Source organism: Cyclopterus lumpus, chromosome 16, assembly GCF_009769545.1.
Source record: "Cyclopterus lumpus isolate fCycLum1 chromosome 16, fCycLum1.pri, whole genome shotgun sequence".
In the NCBI taxonomy this organism is placed as follows: domain Eukaryota; kingdom Metazoa; phylum Chordata; class Actinopteri; order Perciformes; family Cyclopteridae; genus Cyclopterus; species Cyclopterus lumpus.
The window spans coordinates 12,509,373-12,532,458 of record NC_046981.1 but is presented as its reverse complement, the minus strand read 5'-3'; the positions used below and the strand labels follow the sequence as shown (position 1 = coordinate 12,532,458).

The window sequence follows — 23,086 nt, the reverse complement described above, 5'->3', positions numbered from 1 at the left end:
AAGTCCTGCATGTAACGTTTCACCTACATGTAACGAGGTAACGAAATGCAGATAACTTTTCAAGTCTGGAAGTAAATACTCATGCAAAATGGCATCTTTGACAGTGTTTTGATTTATTAAGAATATACTCAGATACATTGAATTAGCCAATTTGCCTACTGTACTTAAGTACAATTTTGAGGCATCCTATAAAGGCCTACTTTATGATAGCTATAACAAGTTGTATACAGGTTAACATCTTTCCCCAAAACAATATCATCTCATAAAATATAACGCAATGTTACAAACAGCTGTAACATTGTAATGCTACGCTTACAAATATATGCATTTAATATAATGACGGGCATTTTGTGAATGCAGTAGTTTTACTTGTAAAGAAGTATTTTTATAATGTAGTCAATACTGTGAGCGTCCTTGTACTTAAGGATCTGAATACTACTTCCAACACTGATTATATACTATAATAAAAGATTATTTTTAAGCTCGTGGAGTTTGTTTTAAGTACTGTACTGTTGGTTAATTGAATCTAAAACAGTGCTTTAGATTTCATAAGAATGTTATGTTTTGTATATCAAACTGTAAAGTAACTGAGTAACTCCAGCTGTCGAATAAATGTAGTGGAGTACAATGTATATTTCCTACTGAAATGTAAGTAACATAACAAGTTTACTCATGTGCAGTTAGTTATGTGAGACTAGCAGAGACAGCATGCTTGTCAGGTCTTATGCTGCGTTCACGCCAAACGCGTTGCGAATATTCGCAACGCGTTTGGTGTGAACGCAGCATAACAGTTAATTGGTTCTTGGTCTAATCATAAAAAAATATCAACATATTGTACATTTTGAAATCTTCCAGGTTATTTTTCATATATGACCTCAATTAAAAAAAATACTGTTATTTCAGTATTTACTCAAACAAGAAAGCTCTCTCATGGAGACGTCATATAGTGTTTTTATTAGGAATTTTGTAATGTTTTCTGACAGCTCTCAATAACAATTAGTCAGCATTATCCATGTCATCGTTGTATCAATAATCACAGGTAATGTTCCAATAGTAACATAGTAATAATATAAGTTATTAATCAATGTAATGTTTATTCCTTCTTAACATCACACTCAAAAACGACAGGCTTTATTTACTGACAGGTTTAGCACTGCACATTGATAGGCTACACAGACAGACAGCAAGAGACACAGAGGGAGAGTGAGGGAGAGGTGAGCGAGAAAGACAGGGAGGCAGAGGGGGAGGTGAGGAAAAGCACACAGTTGTACATTCATTAAACCAAATATACCGGATGGAGGGAAATAGAAAATAAATTAAAGGTTCAGTTTTGAAATGTTAAAAATGAGTGAGACGTATCTAAGTATCACAACAACGTGTCCTCATTTTTCTGTGATTCAGATATTGACAAATTCTTAAATTACAACAATATTACACACAAATTTAGAGACACTCATCAAGCCAGGGATTATCATCCGTATCACTACTACTATTATTATTATCATAATCATCGTACTGTTTTCTGATGCTGTAAAGGTGATTACTCAAATGGAAAAAGTAAATCATAATCTGCTCCCTCTCAAAGTGTGCCGAAGTAGGGTGGCTGCAATAATAATAGTAATAACAATAATATTATAATATTCATCATTGTATGTACAGAAAATTCATTACAATCAATACAATCAAAACTGCCCAAGCTGAGCTGACATTCTGGAAACAGCAGGGGTAGCACTATGGAGTTTGTTTGTGTGTGTGCGTGTGTGCGTGTGTGTGTGTGTGTGTGTGTGTGTGTGTGTGTGTGTGTGTGTGTGTGTGTTTGTGTGTGATTGCATGTGACGTCTTGCAGTTATTGTAAGAGCAGTGAGTGCAGTGAGAGTCATTTAGAGACATTCCAGCGGTCACTGTGGGGGGGCGAAGGGGGGTGGGGGGGGGGGGGGGGGGTCAGAGGTCAGGTTTGACCTGGTTTACTGTAGATGCCGATGTTTTGTCGTTTAGCAGCACAAGCTGAAACTTTGCAAAGACTCCTGACTCAACACCTGGAGGCTTCTGCTCTGCTTCTGGGTATTGCATAAGTACCAACTTGCGTAAATACCGAGGTGTACGGTTGATAGTCCTCAAATCTTCTCATTTTATCATCCACCCCACGTAAAATAGCTGAAGCACTAAAGTAGTCACAATACCAAAAGAAAAATACCTGCAAGCGTAGTAGGGTTTTTCTTTAGCTTTTAAGAAGAGTGACTGTCTGCTGTCTGACCTCACTGTCTTCACTCTGTGGTTACCGGTGGTCGAGGAATGTGTCGAGAGAGGATGCAAAGAGGGAGAAAAGAGCTTGTGCAGAGACTTCTTGAGTCGAGTCTAATAAGGGATGTGTCGGGATCAAGGCTCATGTCTTTGCCTACTCGTCTATTCACGGCCTGCATGTTGCGGATTGTTGTCGTGTATTCAGTTTGTGAAGATTTCATTCCGTGTTCAATAACAAAAGATAGAATACAATCTTCTTCTTTTTTTTAAACAAAAGCAGTCCGATTCACGCTATACAGACACAATACCATCTTGTGATCGAGAACTGGTGCACCACATACAATTTTGGTGGGGTTTTGCTCAGGCGGTTAAATTACATTAAATGTATACATTGTGCCATTGAACATTTAGGTGAAGAACAACTGCCCGTTGTTGGCTATAGGTCACATATGGCGTTGAGTGTCAAGAAGTGTTATTACAGTGACTGTGTTGTGCGTAGTGTTTGTAAGCATACATTCCTTATACTAGTAGTGTCAGCAGTCGTTGATATTAAAAGTGTTGGAGTGTGTGAGCCGGTTGGTGGTTTCCATGAGAACTGGTGCAAAGCCTTGTGTGGCTCAGTAGCGACGGGCGTTGCCGTCCCGCCCCTCCTTCTTTATGATGATTCGCTGGTCGTCGCTCGCGTCTTCAGGTGACTCTGCTACCTCCTCGTCCTCCTCCCCCTCCCCCTCTGTGTCAGCAGAGATGCCCATACGAGTCTCGTAGGACTGCAGGAGAGAGCGGGTTGAGGATGAAAACAGGAGCTTGACAGTGTGGTCATTTCTTACCATCACATCAATAACTTAGTAGTTTTTTTTACCTCCATCGGGTTGACAATGATGGTGAGGGCAGAGTCGTCCCATTGGCCGCTACCCTCCTTAGACTCGCCACTGGCGCCCTCACCCCGGCGATGGATGGAGCGAATTCGGAAAACACCGAGGATCACCATGACAACCAGGAAACCCACACACACCATTATGATGACTGTGGCTGCTCCTGGCACCACTGTAACAAAATAAGTGATGATTATATGTCATAAAAGAATTTCAGATTTAAACTATAAACTATATTATTTTTAACAAATCATTAAAATACCACAACCAACAATGAACTGAATGAACACTGTTTCACAAAAAATACAGAATTTTTGGAAATTATCTGAAATGCCCTATTTAGTCCTGTGTGAGGAATCACTCAGCCTCTAGTTTTGTGTCCTTTAAAGGACATTTTAGCTTTTGCAAAATTCTACAACATTTTCCTTCATATGTGTAAACTCTCATTGTTTCATCACCATGTGAAGTTAAACATCATTTTTTCAAAATAACTGAATGCCTATGAGTTCTCATAGAAGCCACTTACCAACTATGAAAGTAAGAAAAATAACACAATTATCCAAACTAACCATCTGGAGTGCTGGACTGTGTGGATAACATGATTAAACCTGACAATCCTTTCTGCTGTGCAGCTGCAGTTACTGCATAAATAAAAACCGCCGAGGTGCAGCAGACCATAATGCAATGTTTGGTTCCACTGCACCAACATGCACACTGTTCTTTACACTGGCTCCACAGGCTCGTGATTACTTTTAGAGCTCTGCACCTGCCTGCATTACAGTTCTGCATCCCTTTCAACCAGTAGGTCTCTGAGGTCTTTTGATGAAGGTTTGTGGGTTGTTCCTCGCTCCAGGCCTGAAACTAAAGACGATTGTGCCTTTGAGGCTCCTGAACCTTGAAATTCTCGTCCTTTGAAGTTTTTTCGTGCAAACAGAAGGTATGTTTGCATTCAGGTGTTCACCAAAACTAACTATGTATCCTTGAGGTCTAACAAACAAGCCAAGTACATTTATTTTTTAGTTTTTATGACGTATTATACATTCAGAATGGTTTACATGTGTATTTGCAGTCTCCTCCGTGCCTTTGCTGGCGCATAGCAGCATATCTTGGCGCATCACCGCCAGCTATTGATTAGTAGAAGACTGTGACACTGTTGGTCGGACTATGAATTACAATACGGACTTAGTTTTCGTGACGTCAGCCATAGGTGTCTGAGCCGTTGTGAAGTGGGTGGCTCCAGCTGACACAGTCTAACTCCGAGCTAATCCACAAATGGGCATAGAGGTAGATTGATGTTGGAGCTGAGGTGGGCCCGGGTGACGCAGCAACCTGAGACGACACCCACCTGTCCATCAACGCGTCTACACCCTTAATTATGCCTTACTTGAGTGAGTTACATAAAACTTCACCCCTTTTCCAGTTGTCATGAAGCTCTTTATAAGCTAGAGACAAAAGAAACATATTTTGCTAGAGACAAAAGAAACATATTTTTGCACAAGGAATTCTCCTGTTTAATTAACATGAGGATCTATGGGACACATGCTCATTAGATTAACAACACAGGGACCCACTCATGAAAAGGGTTCTGAAACTCTACAGGGAACCTTTAAGATCTGTGGACGCAGTAATCACCTTTAACAAACAATTTGCCTTTGTTCAGTCATTTTCATTTGTATGTAATTGATTACTTTTACTCATCACAATCTTTTTGCCTTCATTTGATATTGTGTAGAGAGAGACAGGAAACACAGTGACAGAGGATGGAACGACAACAAAGGTCTGCTGTCGGTCGTCAAACGGCGGACGCTGCAGACACCAACCATGAGGCTACCGGGGCTCCTCTTATCCGTCACTCTTGTACTCTGACTGTATTTTCTAATTTTATATTGTGTTTTTGTGAAGCTCTTTGTGATATCTGTTCTTGAAAGGAAGAGTTGATGAAAGGGAAATGTCACCTGAGTTGCGGTGTGGATTGGGCAGGGTGTGTCCGCTCAGCTCTCCAGCATGGTGGGATGGATGGAGAAACTGCTGCTGGGAGGCCAGCAAGTGGGATGGGTGGTACAGACTGTCCAGAGAGTGGAGGAAGTTCACCTGAAGGAAGGAGGCGAGAGAAAAAAAAGAAGAATTTGAAACAAAATAATTTAAGTCTAGACTGATCTTTCACGCTCATATCTAAAGTACATGTATCTTTATTCGGTGCCAGAGGTGTGACTGTTTGTAAATGTTTCTTCTCACCTCCAGAGTCAACTCATTGCTGGTGTATCTGCCGTTCATCTCAGAGCAGGACAGGCGGAACCGCCTCTCAAAGCGGGCTGAGCCCTTGGCCAGCCGGTAGCGGACTGAGCGAAGGACATCCTCGTACACAGAGATGGATTCGGCACCTGCAGGGAGCGCAGAACAAAAAGAGGACAGAGTCAATACCGAGACGGGAACTGCAGAGAGGAGGAGGAGAAGAGAAAAGTAGTCTGCAGCTAGTTATTGACAGATGGGGTGACTGTATCAGATGGATTACATTGTTCAGGTCATTTTGAATCTCTTATATTGTTGTATGTTTTTAAAGGCCCTGAAAACCAATCTTCCAAATCAACGTCTTAATATCAGATATGAAGTCTTATATAAATTCTTATATTAACTTAACGTTTAACTTGTTATAATTTAGAAATATTTCAATCAATATGTGACAACAGTTGTGGTTTGTAATGTGCTTACAAAGCACATTAGCTAAAAAAAATTATATTTCAAAAGATAACTGTTACTAAACTGCTCATTTAGTAATAAATAAATATTGTTACAGAGAAACACATCAGGGACTTTAAGCATAAGAAACACAAACAGAAATTAACAGACTATCCAATTCAGATTTCACATATTTTGAGGTCCGTTTCATGTTGTTTATCTGTAATGTGCAGTCTATGTTGGCCAGCATACGATTTCAATAACAAGGATGAAGGCTTGTATGCACAGTACCTGTGATGGCAATATAAGCAGTAGTATTGATGATTTCCAGTCCCCTCTCTCGCACGACATCCATGTCCACCAGAAGCTCCTCCCTCTCTGGGTTTAGCTCCTCCCCAAGTGGCTGGACCTCACAGCCGTCCAAAGTGTGAGCCACGGCGTCAGACATCAGAGCTAAGAGAGGATCATCACGGCAATTTAGGAAAGAAAGGGTGGAGACCACAGATGGTCTTTCAACTCATTTACATACACAGATACTGAGACTGAGGGCTGTGTGCAAACAAACATGATACATATTTAAAATCTCCCTAAACTAGATATGGCATTTTGGTTGTTTAATACATGACTCACCTCCTCCCTCCATCCCCTGTGCAGCTGTGTTGACAGCATGAGACAAGGAACAGACGATCCGGAGCTCAGGGAAAAGGGGGACACCACGGGGACCCTCAAACTCCGGGGCAGGCCGAGCCAGATGAGGGCCGACCCCAGACAGAGAGATCTGAGGGGCGTCAGGCTGGAGAACCACCAGGTATCCCTCCAGCTGCTTGAGAGACAGGCAGCTCTCCTCGTTGAAACATCTGGCAGAGACAAAGGAAGTGTGTGACGTCAGTCAAGGAAAGAAAGAGAGACAATAACAAAGAGATAGAAACTGTTTTACAATCAGTCCCAGACGACAAATCCTACTGACTTTGGTGATCCATGAACTTTTCTCTCACTCCAAGTGTACGTTTTTTGTAATAAAATATCTCAACAGATGTCAGATGGATTGCCGTGGGTCAGGGTACAGACATTATAGCCCACGCACAGTCATTTATAACAATGTAGGTGATCCCTTTAATATTATTGCAGCAATTTACTATCATTGTCAGAATCACCATGGATTCAAAAAAAGTAGAAAAATGTAATTTTTATTTTGTGCATTCCTCTTCTTTGTCATAACACAGGAACAACATTACCCCAAATTCAACTCAAATGTCCGATTGTGAGATTTAAGTGTGTTATGCAAGTAGGGGGCTATAATGAGCCCCTGGCCTCAAACAGAGATGAAGAGCAGGCTCCTTCTTCATCCCCAAGACGTCACATCAGACTCTGCACAGCTCCCTCTGGAGCCACATAAGTACTCCCCAAGACCTGCCAATACACTTTGATGTGTACAATTTGCACAGTTCACCTTTAATGATTGCACCAGGTTACATTTTTACTTTGCTTTATGACTAAGCGTAAACTAATGACATTGCCAGCTGTACTTTGTGATAAGTGGTAAATGTGAGCATGCTTAAATATTAAAATAAGATGGTCAACCAGGTAACATTCTACCTGCTAACAGTGCTGGAATGTAACAAAGAACATTAGTAGTAAGTACTGTACATAAGAACAATTTTGAGGTAGTTACTTGAATATTTCCATTTTTAGATATATTCAGATTACAGTTTTTCATCCCTTCCTGTAGTGAACACTATGTAACTCCAGTTGTTGTGATTGTTTGTAAGAAACTGCAGGATGAAGTGTAACCTTTATTTGGTGAGATAATTCTCCCACTTCTTAGGTTAGATAAACAATTTAAAACCCTCTGTGCTGGAAAAGGCATCGTCACGAAGCTGCAGACAGGAATTTATTACTGAGCTCCGAAAACATCATTATTTTTAGAGATACATGGTTTTCACAGGACAGCAATTATAGAATATGATGCATTGCATTAAACTACCCAACAGTGTATTAAGTACTTAATATTTTCACAACCGTAACTATCTACATAGACGTTAATGATGATGCATTCTGCTTATAATACTTAGGCTACATATTTTTACTTTAGGCTACATATGTTTTTTTGAATGCAAAACTTTTATTTGTAGTGAAGTATTTTCCCAGATTGTTATTAGTACTTTTACTTCTGTAGAGAATCAGAATACTTCTTCCCATCAGAGCCTAAACATCAGCATTGTGAGCCTATTAGCATGCTGATGATCCCGAGTCAAAGCAGCAAGGCTCTCAAATTAACAACATTGTGGCCAAGTAATGTTAGGAACCAAACCACGTCCACGATGATGGACAAAAGGTTCTCAATCCAGAGCAACGTTTTCTCAATCCACTTCCTTAATTCCACCACAGCTGTCGTTAACTTTGGTCTGAAAATAGCAAATACCAAATCATAGCTCTGCTGTTACCAATTTAATTTTCCTGCCAGAAAGGCAGAGCAAATCAGATTGATGACAGGCTGCTTACATACTTATTCATCTGCACTATAATTCAGCATTCCATTTGAAAGGGGATTAAGCGTAGTGTCTATGTGTGTGTGTGTTACATTTCCACTATCAGAGTGAGCAGCTGCTTCTATCGGCCTCTCCAGAAGGGCCTGCTGTTCAGCCATCTGGGTAACTCCTGGCCTCAAATCAGTCTAATCTTCACACACGCAATAAAACACGCCAGAGGACAGAAAAAAAAAAAAAAATCTGGTGCACTTGAGCAGAAACCAAGTGAAAAAAAAAAATAAAAAATCTGCCCGTGACCTTGAATCTCAAAAACAAAATCACAGCACGTCATGTGGCCTGGAAATCATTTTAATCTTATAATCAACAGTCCCAAAGACAGTAATAAGAATATCCTGAGAGTTTGAGGAGATAGGATTTGTCGGCAGGCAGCGCTAGGTTAAATACACAATACACCACATAGTGGATGCGCTAGCTAGACTGTACTTCCTGAGGTGAATTAATATTTCATCAGCTAAAAGTGACTGCTAAGCCAGAGAGCAGTTGTTAAGCACGGCTGAGCACTGACCCGGAAACAGAGTTTGTGTGCTTTTTATTTTCACAGCAAGGTGATTCAGAGCGAGAAACAAGACGGAACCGAGGATTCTGTCTTCTGTCTGTTTCGCATAATTTTTTATATTAGGTTTGTTTGTGCAATACTTTATTGTAAATTAGAAATAATTTAACCACTTTCAGTTAGACACATAATAAATTATTTCTCAAAAAGCTAACTATACAAATACAATTGAAATGACTTGAAATTAAAAAAGGGGAAACAGTTTCTTCAGATTCCTTCAACAACCAGTGAAACCCCGACAGGGTTAATGTAGTCGACAGTTTACTCCGTCAAAGCAAAAGGCCACTTGATGGCTGAATGAACCAAGAGATAAGATATTCCTTGTTATCTCTCGTGCTTTGACGTATTCTCCTCTCTAATCATCTGTTTGGTGCCACAACAGTCCTTATCACAGCTGAGGCAAGGTCCAAGGTCTGATGAGTTTGATGTCAGAGGAGTAAAGCAGAGGCACAGAGTCCAGAGAGAGACACTTCAATTAAGAAATAAATGACTTCTCATCAAATCATGTGTGGTGTTCAGCGGTTTCCAGAGTGATAATTTACAATACTAGCGTCTCGTTCCCTCCCTCTGCTTCAGTTAGTCTCCTGCCTTTCACAGGAGGACTTTCAATCCAACGACATTTGACTACAGTTAGTTATCCAAGTGTGTGTGTGTGTGTGTGTGTGTGTGTGTGTGTGTGTGTGTGTGTGTGTGTGCACCTGAGCGAGGTGGTTAGTTTGAGGGGTCGGACTCCAGGGGTGGCGAAGCGAAGCGAGTTCCTGTAGGTGACCTGCTGCACTGCGCGGTTAAAGCTCTCGATGTCGTCTCCCTCCAGCACCAACACCGACTGGCTGGGGTTCACATGAACCTGCATCGCCAGAGGAGAAGAGAGAAGAGAATTTACATGAGAAGACGTCAACAAATTGGACTTTACAAAAGGAAACCTTGGAAAGGGTTCATCTTCTTCAATCAAATTCAATTAAAGTTCTTTTCAAGAGATATCAGTGCAAAGAATACTAAAATTAGCAGACATATTACCTTCTGATCTCTTTTACATTCATTGGACAAAAATGGGTATATTTCTTGTGCAAATGCCTCAAGACACACCAAACCAGAGGAGGTTAGAAACACATTTGGCAGCATACAAAGAATTTGTGTTGCATTTGTTGGATAGGTTCACAAAGCCTGGTGCTCATGTGATGATTAAAACTGATTTTACTTCCTCCAGACTTGAAACTGATTTGATTTCAAATGAAACAAACAAAGAAATAGAGAAGAGATATTGCAACTTCCCTTCTGGCAAAGCTGTTAAGTCCTTATTAAACAAAACAAAAGGGATCTTAACACATCATGTGCATAACATACTTATCATGCAATCGGTAGGAGACATTTAAGACTATGAACTTTTTTATTAATCTGTGAATGTAAAGCTACTTGCAGACCCGGAACAATTAATGATGTCTAATGATAAAGAATTCATATTTCAGTGGATAACACACAAAATAAGACTCTTTACGAGGACACACATTTTAGCCGGTCAAGTGGTCAAATCAGCCAAAGACTGACTCTTGGTTACCTGTAGGTATTATAAAGTGAAAGAGATTTGAATATGCAGTGTTTTGAAGAAAGATGATTTTTTTTTAAAACGTAGGTTATCTACAAATAGGGATTCAAGTTTTAGGTTCACAATTTTCTATTTTTTGGTGCATTTAAAAAAAAGTTGTATTGTATGTTTTTGTATTCTTATTTATATTTCTCTTGTAAATGTATGCATTCACAGTGGTGGATATGTCACAAGGATGAAGGTAAGATAGCTGGTTTGGTGAAGAAAGTACATTTTACTAATGGCAAAGAAAGATATAAGGGAGTCTTTGAGCGTTATCCTCTACAACATGGCGGTCTACGGCTCTCTGAGGCATTACCTTCATGCCGGAGCCCAGAGTCTCCAGGTCTCCGAAGTCCAGGCCTTCCCTGCAGGCGTACAGACACTCCACCACACTGTGAGGCTCCACGCTGCCAGGACGCACCGTCACCCCTGACAACAGGCCGTGGTAACCTCCCACATATTTCACTAAAAACCAGAGATAGTCCAGTATGAATACAGATTATAACACCACATTTATATTGTAATATGCATATAAATTATACGGCAACAATGACACAGTAAATTGACCGACTGCACACCCTCATGCTGACAACAATGTGAAAACAGGGAGATCACCTGAGTCTTTACCCTCCGGGATGGTGTTGTTTAGTATTTCCTTCTGCTTCTCTTCGGGCTCTGCAGGGAGGGAGACGTGCCAGAGGTTGATAGGAACAAACAAAAAATAATAAATAACGCAGAGAAACAAGTGAGAAAATGCAAGCATGAGAATTGTAGATATTCATAAATACACCATCTCCTCATTATCCAGCAGCAGCTGGTGCTACGCAGGCAGCAGAGCGACTTTCGTTATGGTTGAGTGTGAGACTTTCATTGTGTGTAGTGTGTGTGTGTGTGTGTGTGTGTGTCTGTGTCTCTGTGTGTGTGTGTGTGTGTGTGTGTGTGTGCGTGTATTTTAATGCTAATTGACAGCCACAGTTTCCCATTTTAACCAGCGATTCGAGTGTAAGAGGCTAATAGCTGTCTGGCCCTTGTGTTGTTCTGTTGCTCTGAATAATTGATAAGTCTGTTATATTATTAGCCCTCAAAGACAAAAATGCATCAATCAAATTATAACTGAGTGAAATGAGAGAGTGAATGGCGCAAGGCAAAATGTCTCGACAGATTGTCTGAAGGTGCCTTATGAGGGTTCAGCCTCTCTGGCGATGTGTGATCTGAATGACATTTCATTAACAAAGGAATGCCAAAGAGCAAGCAAACTGCACAAATTGCTGCTCAAAGCATTTATGCAAAAGAGAAAACAGGATTCCTGCTTGCATACATTTGTGTCAGAATCCATCATTAAGCTGAAATGAAATATATGTCAGCTGTGGAGACGCTGAGCATAGATTTCAGTGTGTTACCCCAGCAGGCGCCGATGAACATCCTCTGGCGGGGGGCGGGGTTGGGGATGGCGCCGTTGTCATGGATGAGGGCGGGGTCAAAGGTCACACCGTCGACATACAGGGTCACGGAGGGGAACTGGACGCTGAGTGACAGATGATGCCACTCACTATCACACACCTGTTGGACAGAGATAAAACAGAGTCAACCTGAGTCAACCTGAGCCTGAACAAAGGAAACCGTTGGAATATCTATCAAGGTGAAGGATTGAACCTTTACTCTTTGTAGATATCAACGGTGGAAGACATATTCAGATGTTTTATCTACGAAAGAACCAATACAACATGGTAACAATACTCTGTTAAGTAAACGTCCTGCATTTATAATTATTATAATTCGACTACAAAGGTATGACCCTTAAAACGTGATGAAAGTATCAAAGGTTCTGCAGAGAAAATGGCTACTGGGACTGACATATCACATTATTATTCATGTTGTTATGGATTTTGTTGGTTGAAAAGAATTACTTTATACAAAGTTAGGTCATTGTTTTCCAACCAAAGGTCACAAGATAAATCTGAGGGATTTTGAGATGATTAATGGGGTAGGAAAGGGGAAATAACAAATGCGCTCTCCTTTTTTGGTAATCTTTGTTTATTGAATAATCGTATTTCTTTGGCCCTCGAACAGTTATCTCAATAAAACCATCTGGGCAGCAACTCATAGAGGGCCTGACTAGATAACGCTAGATTGAGTTTAGATCCACTGGTTTAATCTTTATACATGTATTGTATTCTATAAACTGATCATGTTTCTTGTGTAAAATCTTAATCTGAGAAGTGACATGTACTGTAACTCTAGCTGACATATAAATGTAGTGCATCAAAAAAAAAGTACATCACATTCCACGACTGGTGAATATTTCATCCGTGTAAATTCTTGTCCACATTTGTTGGAGCTTTTTCTACAGACGAATCAGCAGGAATACAAACAGCTCGCTGCTCCTCCGGGTGCCCAACACCAAGCTCCACACCATGGGCCACCTACCGGGCCTTTTGATGGAACCGTCTCCCAGACCACGTGAGGCCAACACTGGACTCTTAAGACCGGCCTAAAAACCTTTTTATTCAGGAAGGCCTTTTTGACTTTGTGTTAAATCACTGCCAGCTATAGTTTTGTTTTTAACTACAGTATCTACTGGCTCTGTAGCACTCTGAGATTATTTTTGAATGAAAAGTGCTTTACAAATAAAATGCATGATTTATTATTTAATTATACAGACAGAGGGGCAGAAAAGACCGGGGTAATAAGATATCGTGGGTCAGACGGAGGGATTTGACAAATCTTCTCTGTATCAGCTCAGCTTCCTTTAATCCATGCTGCTTCAATCTGTCTGGGACCAGCTTCAGTCAAAACAAACCCCCTTCACCCACCTATGTGCTGACTGAATGACAATAAAAGATTGACATAGAGAGATTTGAAAGTACATAGAAGTACTGTTCTTTGATGTATCACCGAAAGAAAGAGATTTGATCAAATAGCTGTCTGAGCCAGAAGTTTGACTTTTCACAGACATACTATCAACTGAATTCCCCCCATTTCAGTATCATTTCAAAATGTACAAATACAGAAGAACATCAAAGCTAAGTGGTGCGGGTCCCTCAGTACCTGCTCCAGTTTCCACAAGAACTTGACGGGCCGTGCAGCGGAGACGTCGGGCCAGTAGAAGAGAGAGAGGCGGCAGCCGTGGACAGAGAGGGAATAGTGGGAGAAAGAATCATCTGTAGAGCAGAACAGAAAAAGAATTGGTGGGTCAGTGTGGTCTTGTCAAACTGTCTTAATATCACCAAGCAATTCTTCAGAGAATACCCCACAGTAAGACATAAAAATGTGCAATGCGTTTAATATAGATTGTAATCTCTGTTCTCTCGTTCTTAACTGGGAATTGTATTGCTGTTTTCACCCGAGGGAAGGTTTGCCGAACGCTCTGTTTTCTAGCGCCGCCGCTACAAAGTCATAAAGGTGAAAATATTCATACAATATTCTGCCAAGGCACAATTACAGAGTTTTACTGTTCTTCTGCTGCTGTCCACTTGGCTGCTCAAGTGGAGCAGCTGGGGGTTAAGCGTCTCTCTCAAGAGCACCTTGATAGAAGTTGTTGAAGCTATAAACTGCTTTAGGTTTTTTTTCTTCTTTTCTTTCAGCCTTGACTTTGTCTGTAATTCTTGGGAATTGAATGGATAACCTTCTAGGGGTTTCATGTCGGATGTTTTCCTTACCATCCCACATTTGAAAACACTCTATATTACAACACGCTATTATTCCTTCAAATCTCAGTAAAACCATGACTCTACCATATGACGCACCATTCTTGACAGTGCTGCACACAATAGTCTCCTCATCCTTGCGACTGCCTCTGGTCTGAGTGGTCGCAGGTTGGATGTTGGCTCCGCCCCTTCTAATCCACAGCTGCAGGGTGAAGTGGTCGCCCGACAACGCGGAGACAACCGAATCCGGCACCACGGCGACATGGTTGGATCCGTTGAAGGAGAAGACCAGAGAGGAATCGGAAGAGGGGAGAGTGGGCAGAGCGGAGGTCCAGTTGGCAGCTGGAGATGGAGGAGGGAGGAGGTCCACCTCACCCCTGACAGCACCTGATAAGGAAAAAGAGATAAAAAATGTTAATAGAGAAAAGGATCCTGCCCTGAGCAGATTTACATATTTAAACCAGAACTCACCACACAGCCGTCGGACAGATCTGTCAGAGTAGCTGTCTCTGTCACAGCCCTTCCCGATGTGGCCGGTCTGGAGGTCTACGGTGGCCTGGATGTTCCACACAGTCTCCTCACAGGTCTCCAAATGCAGGCTGGGGAACAAGGGGATGCTGCCTGACCCGGGTGTGTACTCTACACGCTTGGTCCATCCTGAAAAAGTAGTACAACCTGACCCTCAACATTTGGATTTAAAAAAAATCTATTTAAATTATAATTCGCTGTCAATAAAGTGTGCTCATCCCAGTGGTGAAATCTAATGTGAGGCAATCACTAGAAATGGTTGCTGTAGTATCTACAATCTAAGGATCTTCTCACAGTTTAATAAATTGTCTTCCCCTTGATATTACTCAGGCTCAGCACCACCTCTTGAAAACTCAGCTCCTGATATAAGGATGCAAAGGTGATTCATCCCAACAGAAGCCCCACGCACAACTAAGAGTTTCCACAGATGACAAAAACACATCTCTCAAAACCTCCCGAGAGTTTTCCAAGCATGATAACCGAGACAGAGAGAGAGCGATCCGTGTCAGATTACCGATCCAGCCGGGTTTGCAGGACGGCTTGACGGTGACGACCACCTGGGCATCAGCCTGAGCTCGGTTCTTTCCGCAGTCGAAGGCGGTCACCCAGAAGGTGAAAACGCGCTGGCGCTTCGAGTCCAACGGCTCCGTGTTCTTAATGTTACCTAGGAGATGGAGAGAGCGACAAAGAAAGAAAGGATAATGAATTATGAAACACGAGAATAAAAGGGGAAACTAGCAGGGTTAGTCATCAACAACAAGCTTACATAATTTGAAAGTGCAGCACCGATGAACGCTCATTGATAAAGCTTCCATCACTGCACACACACAATAACAGAGAAACTACCCTACTGAGGGCACGATAACCAGGAATAGGAAGAGAAAACAGAGGACGATACGTGGCACAGAGCGGAATGAAAAGAATAAGAATTGAATAACCGCGATAGGCCGACAGCGCTCAGCATGCCAGCTGACAGACAACAGGTAACACAGGTGATGGTGTGACATGGCGAGAGGAGAAACATTGGGATGAAAGAGACAGTGGTAGGAACAGAGAAGACAAAGTGAAGAGAAAAGAAAATAGACTGACAAGCCCACAGCGTGTGGAAGGAGGTTGGAACAAAAGGTCTCTGTACCAGTTTGACCCAAAATAAAACAAGCTCATCTTCTCCGAAACCCTCCAAGTCCAGGGCGATTCTGCAGAGTCATCATAAAAGAAGCTCCTCTGCTGCTGCTGCTGTGTCTCATGACAGTTGACCTCCAACCAGTCAACGGATAAAATTACAACACAATTTAGGGAATCTATAAGCAGCCAGTAACAAAGAAAGGATGCTATATTAAACCAAAACAGCTGCTGCAATGTTTTTACAAAGACAGAAAAATAGTCCACCCACACAAAGTCTATTTTAGCATCGCTTGGTTTGTACCTGCGCGAGGAGTTAAGTACCTACAATTCTTTTCACTCTGTCGCTATGCAGACATCAATATCCCAGCAGCGTCCGGCATCAGTCTTTTTCATGTGTTGAGGGGATACGCAGTTGAATACTTAATATTGAATTTAGTGATTCTAGCAAAAGGCCATAAAGAGCAGATAGTGCAGACAGCATGTGAGGAAGATAATATGGTGGCTATAGTGTAGCAGACCACTATAATAGGTCTACGAGTCCCAAACCCTCCTGATTCACTGCTATAAGACCAAACATATCTCACCATCGTTGTCGATAGCAAAGGGCACATTAGGAGTGATGATGTCATAGAAGCAGATCTGGCTGTACTGCGGCGAGCAGTCGGCATCCAGAGCCTCCACCCGCACGATTTTGTCAAACAGACGTCCTTCTGGGACTGAAGCCTCGTACCGACGCTCGACAAACACGGGGGAGAACTCATTGACGTCATTAACGCGAACATGCACGGTGGCCCTGAGGAAAGGAGGAGTGGGAAGCAAGACACAAGCAGAGATAGATGCGTGGATTGTTGTAACAACAGGAAGCAGATAGTCTTTACAGTGCACAGCCACAGACACTTTAGCTAGTGACTGCAGTTATTGTTTAACATAAAATCTATATATTCTGTCTATGGAGGAGAGAGTGGACTAACTAACTTGTGGGATTTCTTGCTGTTGACTCCATCAGGTCCCTCTCCGCAGTCGTAGGCCTGGATGGTGAAGCTGTGCTCCCGCTGGCTCTCGCAGTCCAGCGGCTCCTTGGACCGGACCAGGCCCTCTCCGGTGGAGCGGTCCAGAACCACAGCTTCAAACTGGACTGAGCCTGAACCCGAGGGGCCATTATGGACCCGGAAGCCACAGATTTCACCTGGAAGAGGAAGAGGAGCGATTAAACTAAATGTATCAAATTATAGACACTGTAAATCCAAATGAACTCATATTGTATGTTTCTTTCATAAATAAATTGTCTATAAATATCCAGTATATTACTATAATGTTAATTAACTTCCTATTCTGTCAAACATTGGATTATTATCTGACATTTGTGTGGCAACGGCTGCTCACAGATTATACAGAATGCTGTATCTTATATTTTAAGGAATTCGTAATCCCAAAGTTACCCTCTTGCATTGGCTTTCAGTGTATTTTAGAGTTTTGGTGTTACTCATTACTAAAGCATTTCAGGTCTGGCTCCAGCATACATTTGTGTGTCCTTATAGTTTACACTCAACCGTAGATTGTGCTGCAAAACTCTGCAGCCTAGACTTAAAATAAAGAAGATGTATTTCCTGCCAACGCCTCTAAACGTTGGTACAGCCTTCCTCTGTAAATTGCAACAGTTATTTAAATTATTTCAAAATGTATTTATTTATTCATTTATGTTATTCAAAGTTTTTTTTCTGTGAAGCAGACTGTATGCTTTACATATTCAGGTTTTTATTATAACAGCAACAACAACCAGTGACATATAACCAGAATGTTATCCTGCCATGAGAAAGGAAAGCACCGATGTCTGATGTTTAAATACCTATCATTGCATCTATGACTATTAAACTAATTGTGCCAATTTATCTTAATATCGAGTAGATTTTTTCAGACGATATTAATCGAGACCGATATCTGGGGGATTCCTCTAAGTGCCCCTCCATCTTATCATACTAATGATAGAATAAAAGGCTCTCTTTCTAGCAGCTGATCGTTCCTGGCTGACATAAATTGAAGGTAGGAAAGGTTTCCTGCTCAAACACCTACTTTTCTCTTCCTTTTTGACACAAGCCCAATAAGTTTCGGGAAGCACTTAGTAATTCCAGTCAATGTGTTACAATTTGACTGAACACAGTTATTTACAGGAGTGCCAACAAGATAACCTTATTTCCTCATGCTGCTGACTGCTGCTCCTGTAATGAAGGGTTGAATTACACGATGATGGCCTACAAATAGTGGACTCTGTGACTGAACACATTGCCTTTACTATTTAGACTGGTCTGTTGGGAAAGATTGTTGGAAATGGCAACAGTCTGAGAGCTCCAAACCTCTGTAAACATCTGCATTGTGTTTACTATTAAAGCCCAAGCCAGGCCTGGGGAGATCACTTTCAATTTGGCCCTGGTGACGGGATATTCAATTTGGCTGTGCGAGTACTTGATTTGACCTATTTTACACAGCAGCCAGTTCTGTGGATGTTCAAGTACATTCATGGAAAAGTTTAGATATTTTAGGGATTTAAAAAAAAATATTGTCATCCTGTCTCCCCCCCATGCAGTTTCATGTGGTTGGTGTTACCAGCGTAGTGAAGTGGAGCGTCTTTGTCCAGAGCAAAGAGAGGGGGGTTGAGCAGCACCGTGTTGTCGTTCTCCATGACGATCCCCTGGTACTCTGTCTCGATCCATGGCTTGTGCTTATTGGCTGAACGGCACACAGAAGAGACCGAAGAGGCTTTGGGTTAAATGGAGCAATTAGAAGGAACCAACGTTTCTATTTTTAACACTCCATTATGGGCAAGGACATGGTGAGCATGAGTGGAAAACTACACAATGTATGTCTGATGTGTGACCACAAGGACAGTTTAATCACATTCACACCCCCACAGATCTCCCCTCTTCTTCCTTTCTCCAAATAGACCTCCTTCCTCTTCTTCGTGTCAAGTGCCACTCTACACACCTGCCTGGTTGGCGGCGTAATTAAGGCCAGTCAGATGTCACCTTCTCACACACAGAGATGTATATTGCTCGTATCAATCAGCCAAACTGGGCTGCCACAGGTGCCGCGCAATAATAACTCGTGAAAAGAACCAGCCGTGTCCAAATCAAATGCCCGAGGTTTACTGTGAATTTAACCTTTGATTGCAAATTAATTATTAATCCTTGTGCTGAATGTTCAGAAACTGATTGATCAAAAGGGCAAGTTAATGAGCCAGAAGGATGACGATGTTACACCCCAGCAAAAAAACAAAAGCCTCCCCCTCTCTTGTCTTCCATCTTTTGAACACAGAAGACACAGAGTTTGAAATCAGACTGAATTGCAAGACTTGTGTTTAGGAATTTCTTTGTTGTCTTCACAGTAAATGTTCCTCAATATCTGACTGCAACTAACGTGTGTCGTCTCGCCTGTGAGAGGAGAGCCAACGGAGGATGCGGCTGCTGAATCCGATTGAACTTTTATTGCTTGACATTTTTTCGATTATAGAGCCAATAAGATACTTTTCTGATACTGAAGAATATAAAGGTTGTTTTTTTTCTCAGTGGCGGAAAGTTACTATTTACAATCAAAAAGTACAATCTGAAGGAACTTTACTTGGGTATTTTTCCAATTGATGCTAGTTTAGTTCCACTAACTCAGAGGGCAATATTGTTCTTTTTACTCCACAACATTTATTTGATGGATAAAGCTCAACAACCTACAATATCAAAATGCTCCTTACACAGTAACACATCCATAATAATAATCTAATAACTAATATATCACTCTGAAAGAGGTCATTCTGCTGTATATTTAATGAAAGCAAAAATAGAGTATTAAATTGACCAAGCAATTTCTTCTGATGATACTTCTCCATACTTTTACATGTCGAGGGGTATTTTTACATTGAGGCATTGCTACTTTTAGAGCTGAAACAATTAGACTAATAATCATCCAGTCAACAGAAAAATAACCAGCGACTATTCTGACGATTGAGTAATCGTTTAAGTATTTTTTTTCAAGCAAAAGTAAACAACACTTCCATGTTGCTGATCTCAGTTGAGAAGATTTGCTGCTTCTCTTTTCTTTCATGGTAACAAAGAGAATATCTCTGTGTCTGTGCTGTGTCCTACTAAATAAAAAATGTGGAGACTAAACTGGGCTCTAGAAATGACGTTTTATCAACAAAATGATTCATTGAGAAAATAATCTGCAGATTAATCAACATGGAAAATTATTCTTAGTTACAGACGCAGCTATTTCATTAGGATTATAAAAAAAATAATTAAAAAAATCTGAGCACAGAATAATTAAAGGAGACAAATCTTACCAAACTTTCAATTATCTGTTTATTACCTAAACATTTTAAAGTTCCACCCTAATCAAAGATATTCATCCTCTCTTCTCAAGGTCTAGCCTCAAGTCATCTCATCCTCCATTTCCACAGGCCTCTGCCATGTCTCTTTTTTTGGTCATTTATCTCCCCCCTCTGTCCCCTTAGTTGATCCCCCCCCCCCCCCCCCCCCCCTCCCTCTATAGCATTAATCTGAGCATCAGGCCCATGGATTACATCCGGGATTACAGATTGAGAGGCATCCCATTCCACTGCTCTATGTCTCTCCTGGCACTTTTCGCCTCTGTGTCACTCTATCGCCCCACGACACTCGACCCCCACCCTCCTCCCTCCTTGTCTGTCTGACACACCCACACACACACACACACACACAATATATACATATGTATATATATATATATATATATATATATATACACACACAAACGTTTCGTTATCTTTAGCTTTCCCTTTTCCCTCATGTCACCTGATCTCACGTACTACCTCTCTCTCTCCACCACCGCCTCCTCGTCATCTTCCTCCTCCTCCTCCCTCTTGATCGGCCTGCGTCTTTTCACACACGTCCTCTCCTGTTACAGCTCCTTCTCCTCTGCCTCTCCTAACATTTTACTTGTCCCCCCCCCCCCTCCCCACCCCTTTTCTCTGTGTTTCTCTGACACTCCATCTCTCCTAAATCTCCTTGTGTTCCCTGCATCACTCTCCTCTACCACTTCCTTCTCTGACATCCTCCCTCCTCGCTGTCTGTTTCATTTTGCCTTCCCTCAGCGTGATAATCATGGGAACAATGATGTTGAATGAGAGTCATGGTTATCCATGATGATGAATCTGCTCCAGAGGAGGAAACAGATCATCTTCTCAGAGTCACAGCACCGTTGAAACAGACGCATGCACGCTGGGTCACGAAGCACAAACTGTACAAACATGTGTGTGTACGTGGCCTGTTTGAGGAAACTGATATCTAAATAATACACTTGTGCGGGACAATAAAGTCATCAGGAGTATTTCAAGGTAAAACAGCTGGAGCCCTGCCCGAGCACCTTGACAGGTCTGTGCTCGCATGTCGATGTCAACCATCATCTCAACACATCACAATTACCAGTTAAAATGATGAGGAACTGACCTTTGTTGCCATTGGCAACCGAAGTCAAGCAAAGGAGGAAGAAGGAGAGAAAATTCATTCTGTCCATCTGAGGGAGGGGAGGAGAGGAAAGGAAAGGAAAGGAAAGGTAGAGGGGGCAACAGGGTGGGGAATAAAGTACATGCATCAATAACTGATCAACACTGACGGAGACAGATACAGTAACAAGACACACAAAGAGGGGGACCGGACCTTTCAGATGCTCCGCTTGTGCCTTTTAACACAACTCAGGTGTCATGTATGTACCCTTGGAGGCCTATACATGTAAGAGAGACCCGACATGACAAACTGGATTTGGTGCTGCATATTGAGTCAGCATTAATAAACCAATACACCATAATTGCTTCTGCCTTTTCCTCAGAATGAGACTGACACACTTGCAGAGAAAAGCCTATATGGTGAATGCACGTATACCTGGTCGTGCTGTGTGTGCATGTGCGTGCGTGCGTCACTATGATAGGTTTGGCATGTGGCTGTGTGGGTGTTTTCCGATGTTTTAATTGTGGGTTGTGAGGTTAAAATAACGCATCTGCTGTCTTGTGGCCACAACTGAAAAATGAGTCCTTGGGGGTGGGGGGGATTCATGCCCTCATTGACATAACAAGACTCTACGTTTTTTTTTTCATTGCTGCAGTCCTCAGGACAACATGCTCTGTAGATTACATTAAACACATTTAAAAAAAGAAGAGGAAACATATAACGATGACTCCATCTGTTCACATGTTGTTCCGGCTTCACATCCATCCAAGACCAGAGAAACATGCTATGCGACACAATCAGCCGATTTACATTACAGGCTGGTATTGACACACATTACCAGCTTGGGCTGCACGCCTGGCCATGTTGAGAGCTCACCCTCGAGCCAGCAGAGGAAATGTCGCATACATGAATGTTAGCTGCAGCAAGATTTGACATTACCGTGGTGAGTTGCGGTGATGCTCCCGGTTTGTACCCAGCCTCTACGGTCACAGCATCCGCCTCTTACGCCCCTGCCGCTCGGCTCGGCAATCCCCCCCCCCCGCGCCACCCCGCAGGGTGCAAACAAACCTCCAGGTGTCGGAGAGGACACACACGGATAGTCTTCACACGGCAGCTGAAGAGATGACAGCGCGGATAGTTCAGCCTGACGTGAGACTCGGGGATGAGGTGTGAGGAAGATCGAGAGACCGATGGATGCCCTTGTTTTTTTTAGGCTCTACGGAGGAGTGGAAAAAAAACGGTGGGAATATTACGCTGTCGTCCCCTCCCTCTCGGCGTTTCTTAACCCGCCCACACTGCGTCCTTCTCTCTCTCTCTCTCCGGCCCCCACCAGCTCGGTACCAGACTGCTGCTCTGGCTGTTTTTTGCTGTTGAAAGCACATCGAGAGTGACTCAGACCCAACGATTCATCTCATCACGTTTGATATCAGCTCTAGGTTTGCGCCCCACTAAAAACATTTTTTTTTAATTTTCATATGTTTATATATAAATTCGCCCACGGCTCAGACTGCAAAATTGCGTCATATCACCCCTTTTGCCCCGGACACATGCAGGGACGGGACACACAATAACCAGAGTCCGTGTTTGAAATGCAGCATTTTAATGAACATTATAAAATTGTATTTGAAAATCACTCCCAACCCACCCCGAGTCCATCCCAAGTTTTTTACTTTGTACATTTGGTAGGAATAAGGCAAAAAAGTAGTCTCTTAACATAGCAATTTACATCAATTAATAATCACCATGTCATGTATAAATATTACTAAAATCTGGGCTGCTGCTACAGTGAGGTTTGTCCTGTCCATGTGTGTGTCAGCATCAGCGAGAGGACGGCAGCAGCAG

The 23,086-nt window shown here is 42.1% G+C and overlaps 1 protein-coding gene across 1 annotated transcript; it reads right to left on the bottom strand.

Annotated features, from left to right (window-relative positions):
- Nucleotides 1-2,014: 2,014 nt before the first annotated feature.
- On the bottom strand, nt 2,015-22,491 carry clstn3 (calsyntenin 3). Its single transcript, XM_034553751.1, has 19 exons — nt 22,184-22,491; nt 21,248-21,314; nt 18,378-18,500; nt 16,752-16,962; nt 16,361-16,569; nt 15,166-15,315; nt 14,595-14,780; nt 14,223-14,510; nt 13,525-13,637; nt 11,877-12,036; nt 11,092-11,151; nt 10,793-10,941; nt 9,590-9,738; nt 6,420-6,646; nt 6,081-6,242; nt 5,349-5,494; nt 5,069-5,204; nt 3,101-3,285; nt 2,015-3,008 (listed from the first exon to the last, which is right to left on the bottom strand). The coding sequence occupies exons 2-19, from the start codon at nt 21,312-21,314 to the stop codon at nt 2,859-2,861; spliced, it is 2,871 nt and encodes a 956-aa protein (XP_034409642.1). The 5' UTR covers nt 22,184-22,491; the 3' UTR covers nt 2,015-2,858.
- Nucleotides 22,492-23,086: the final 595 nt, after the last annotated feature.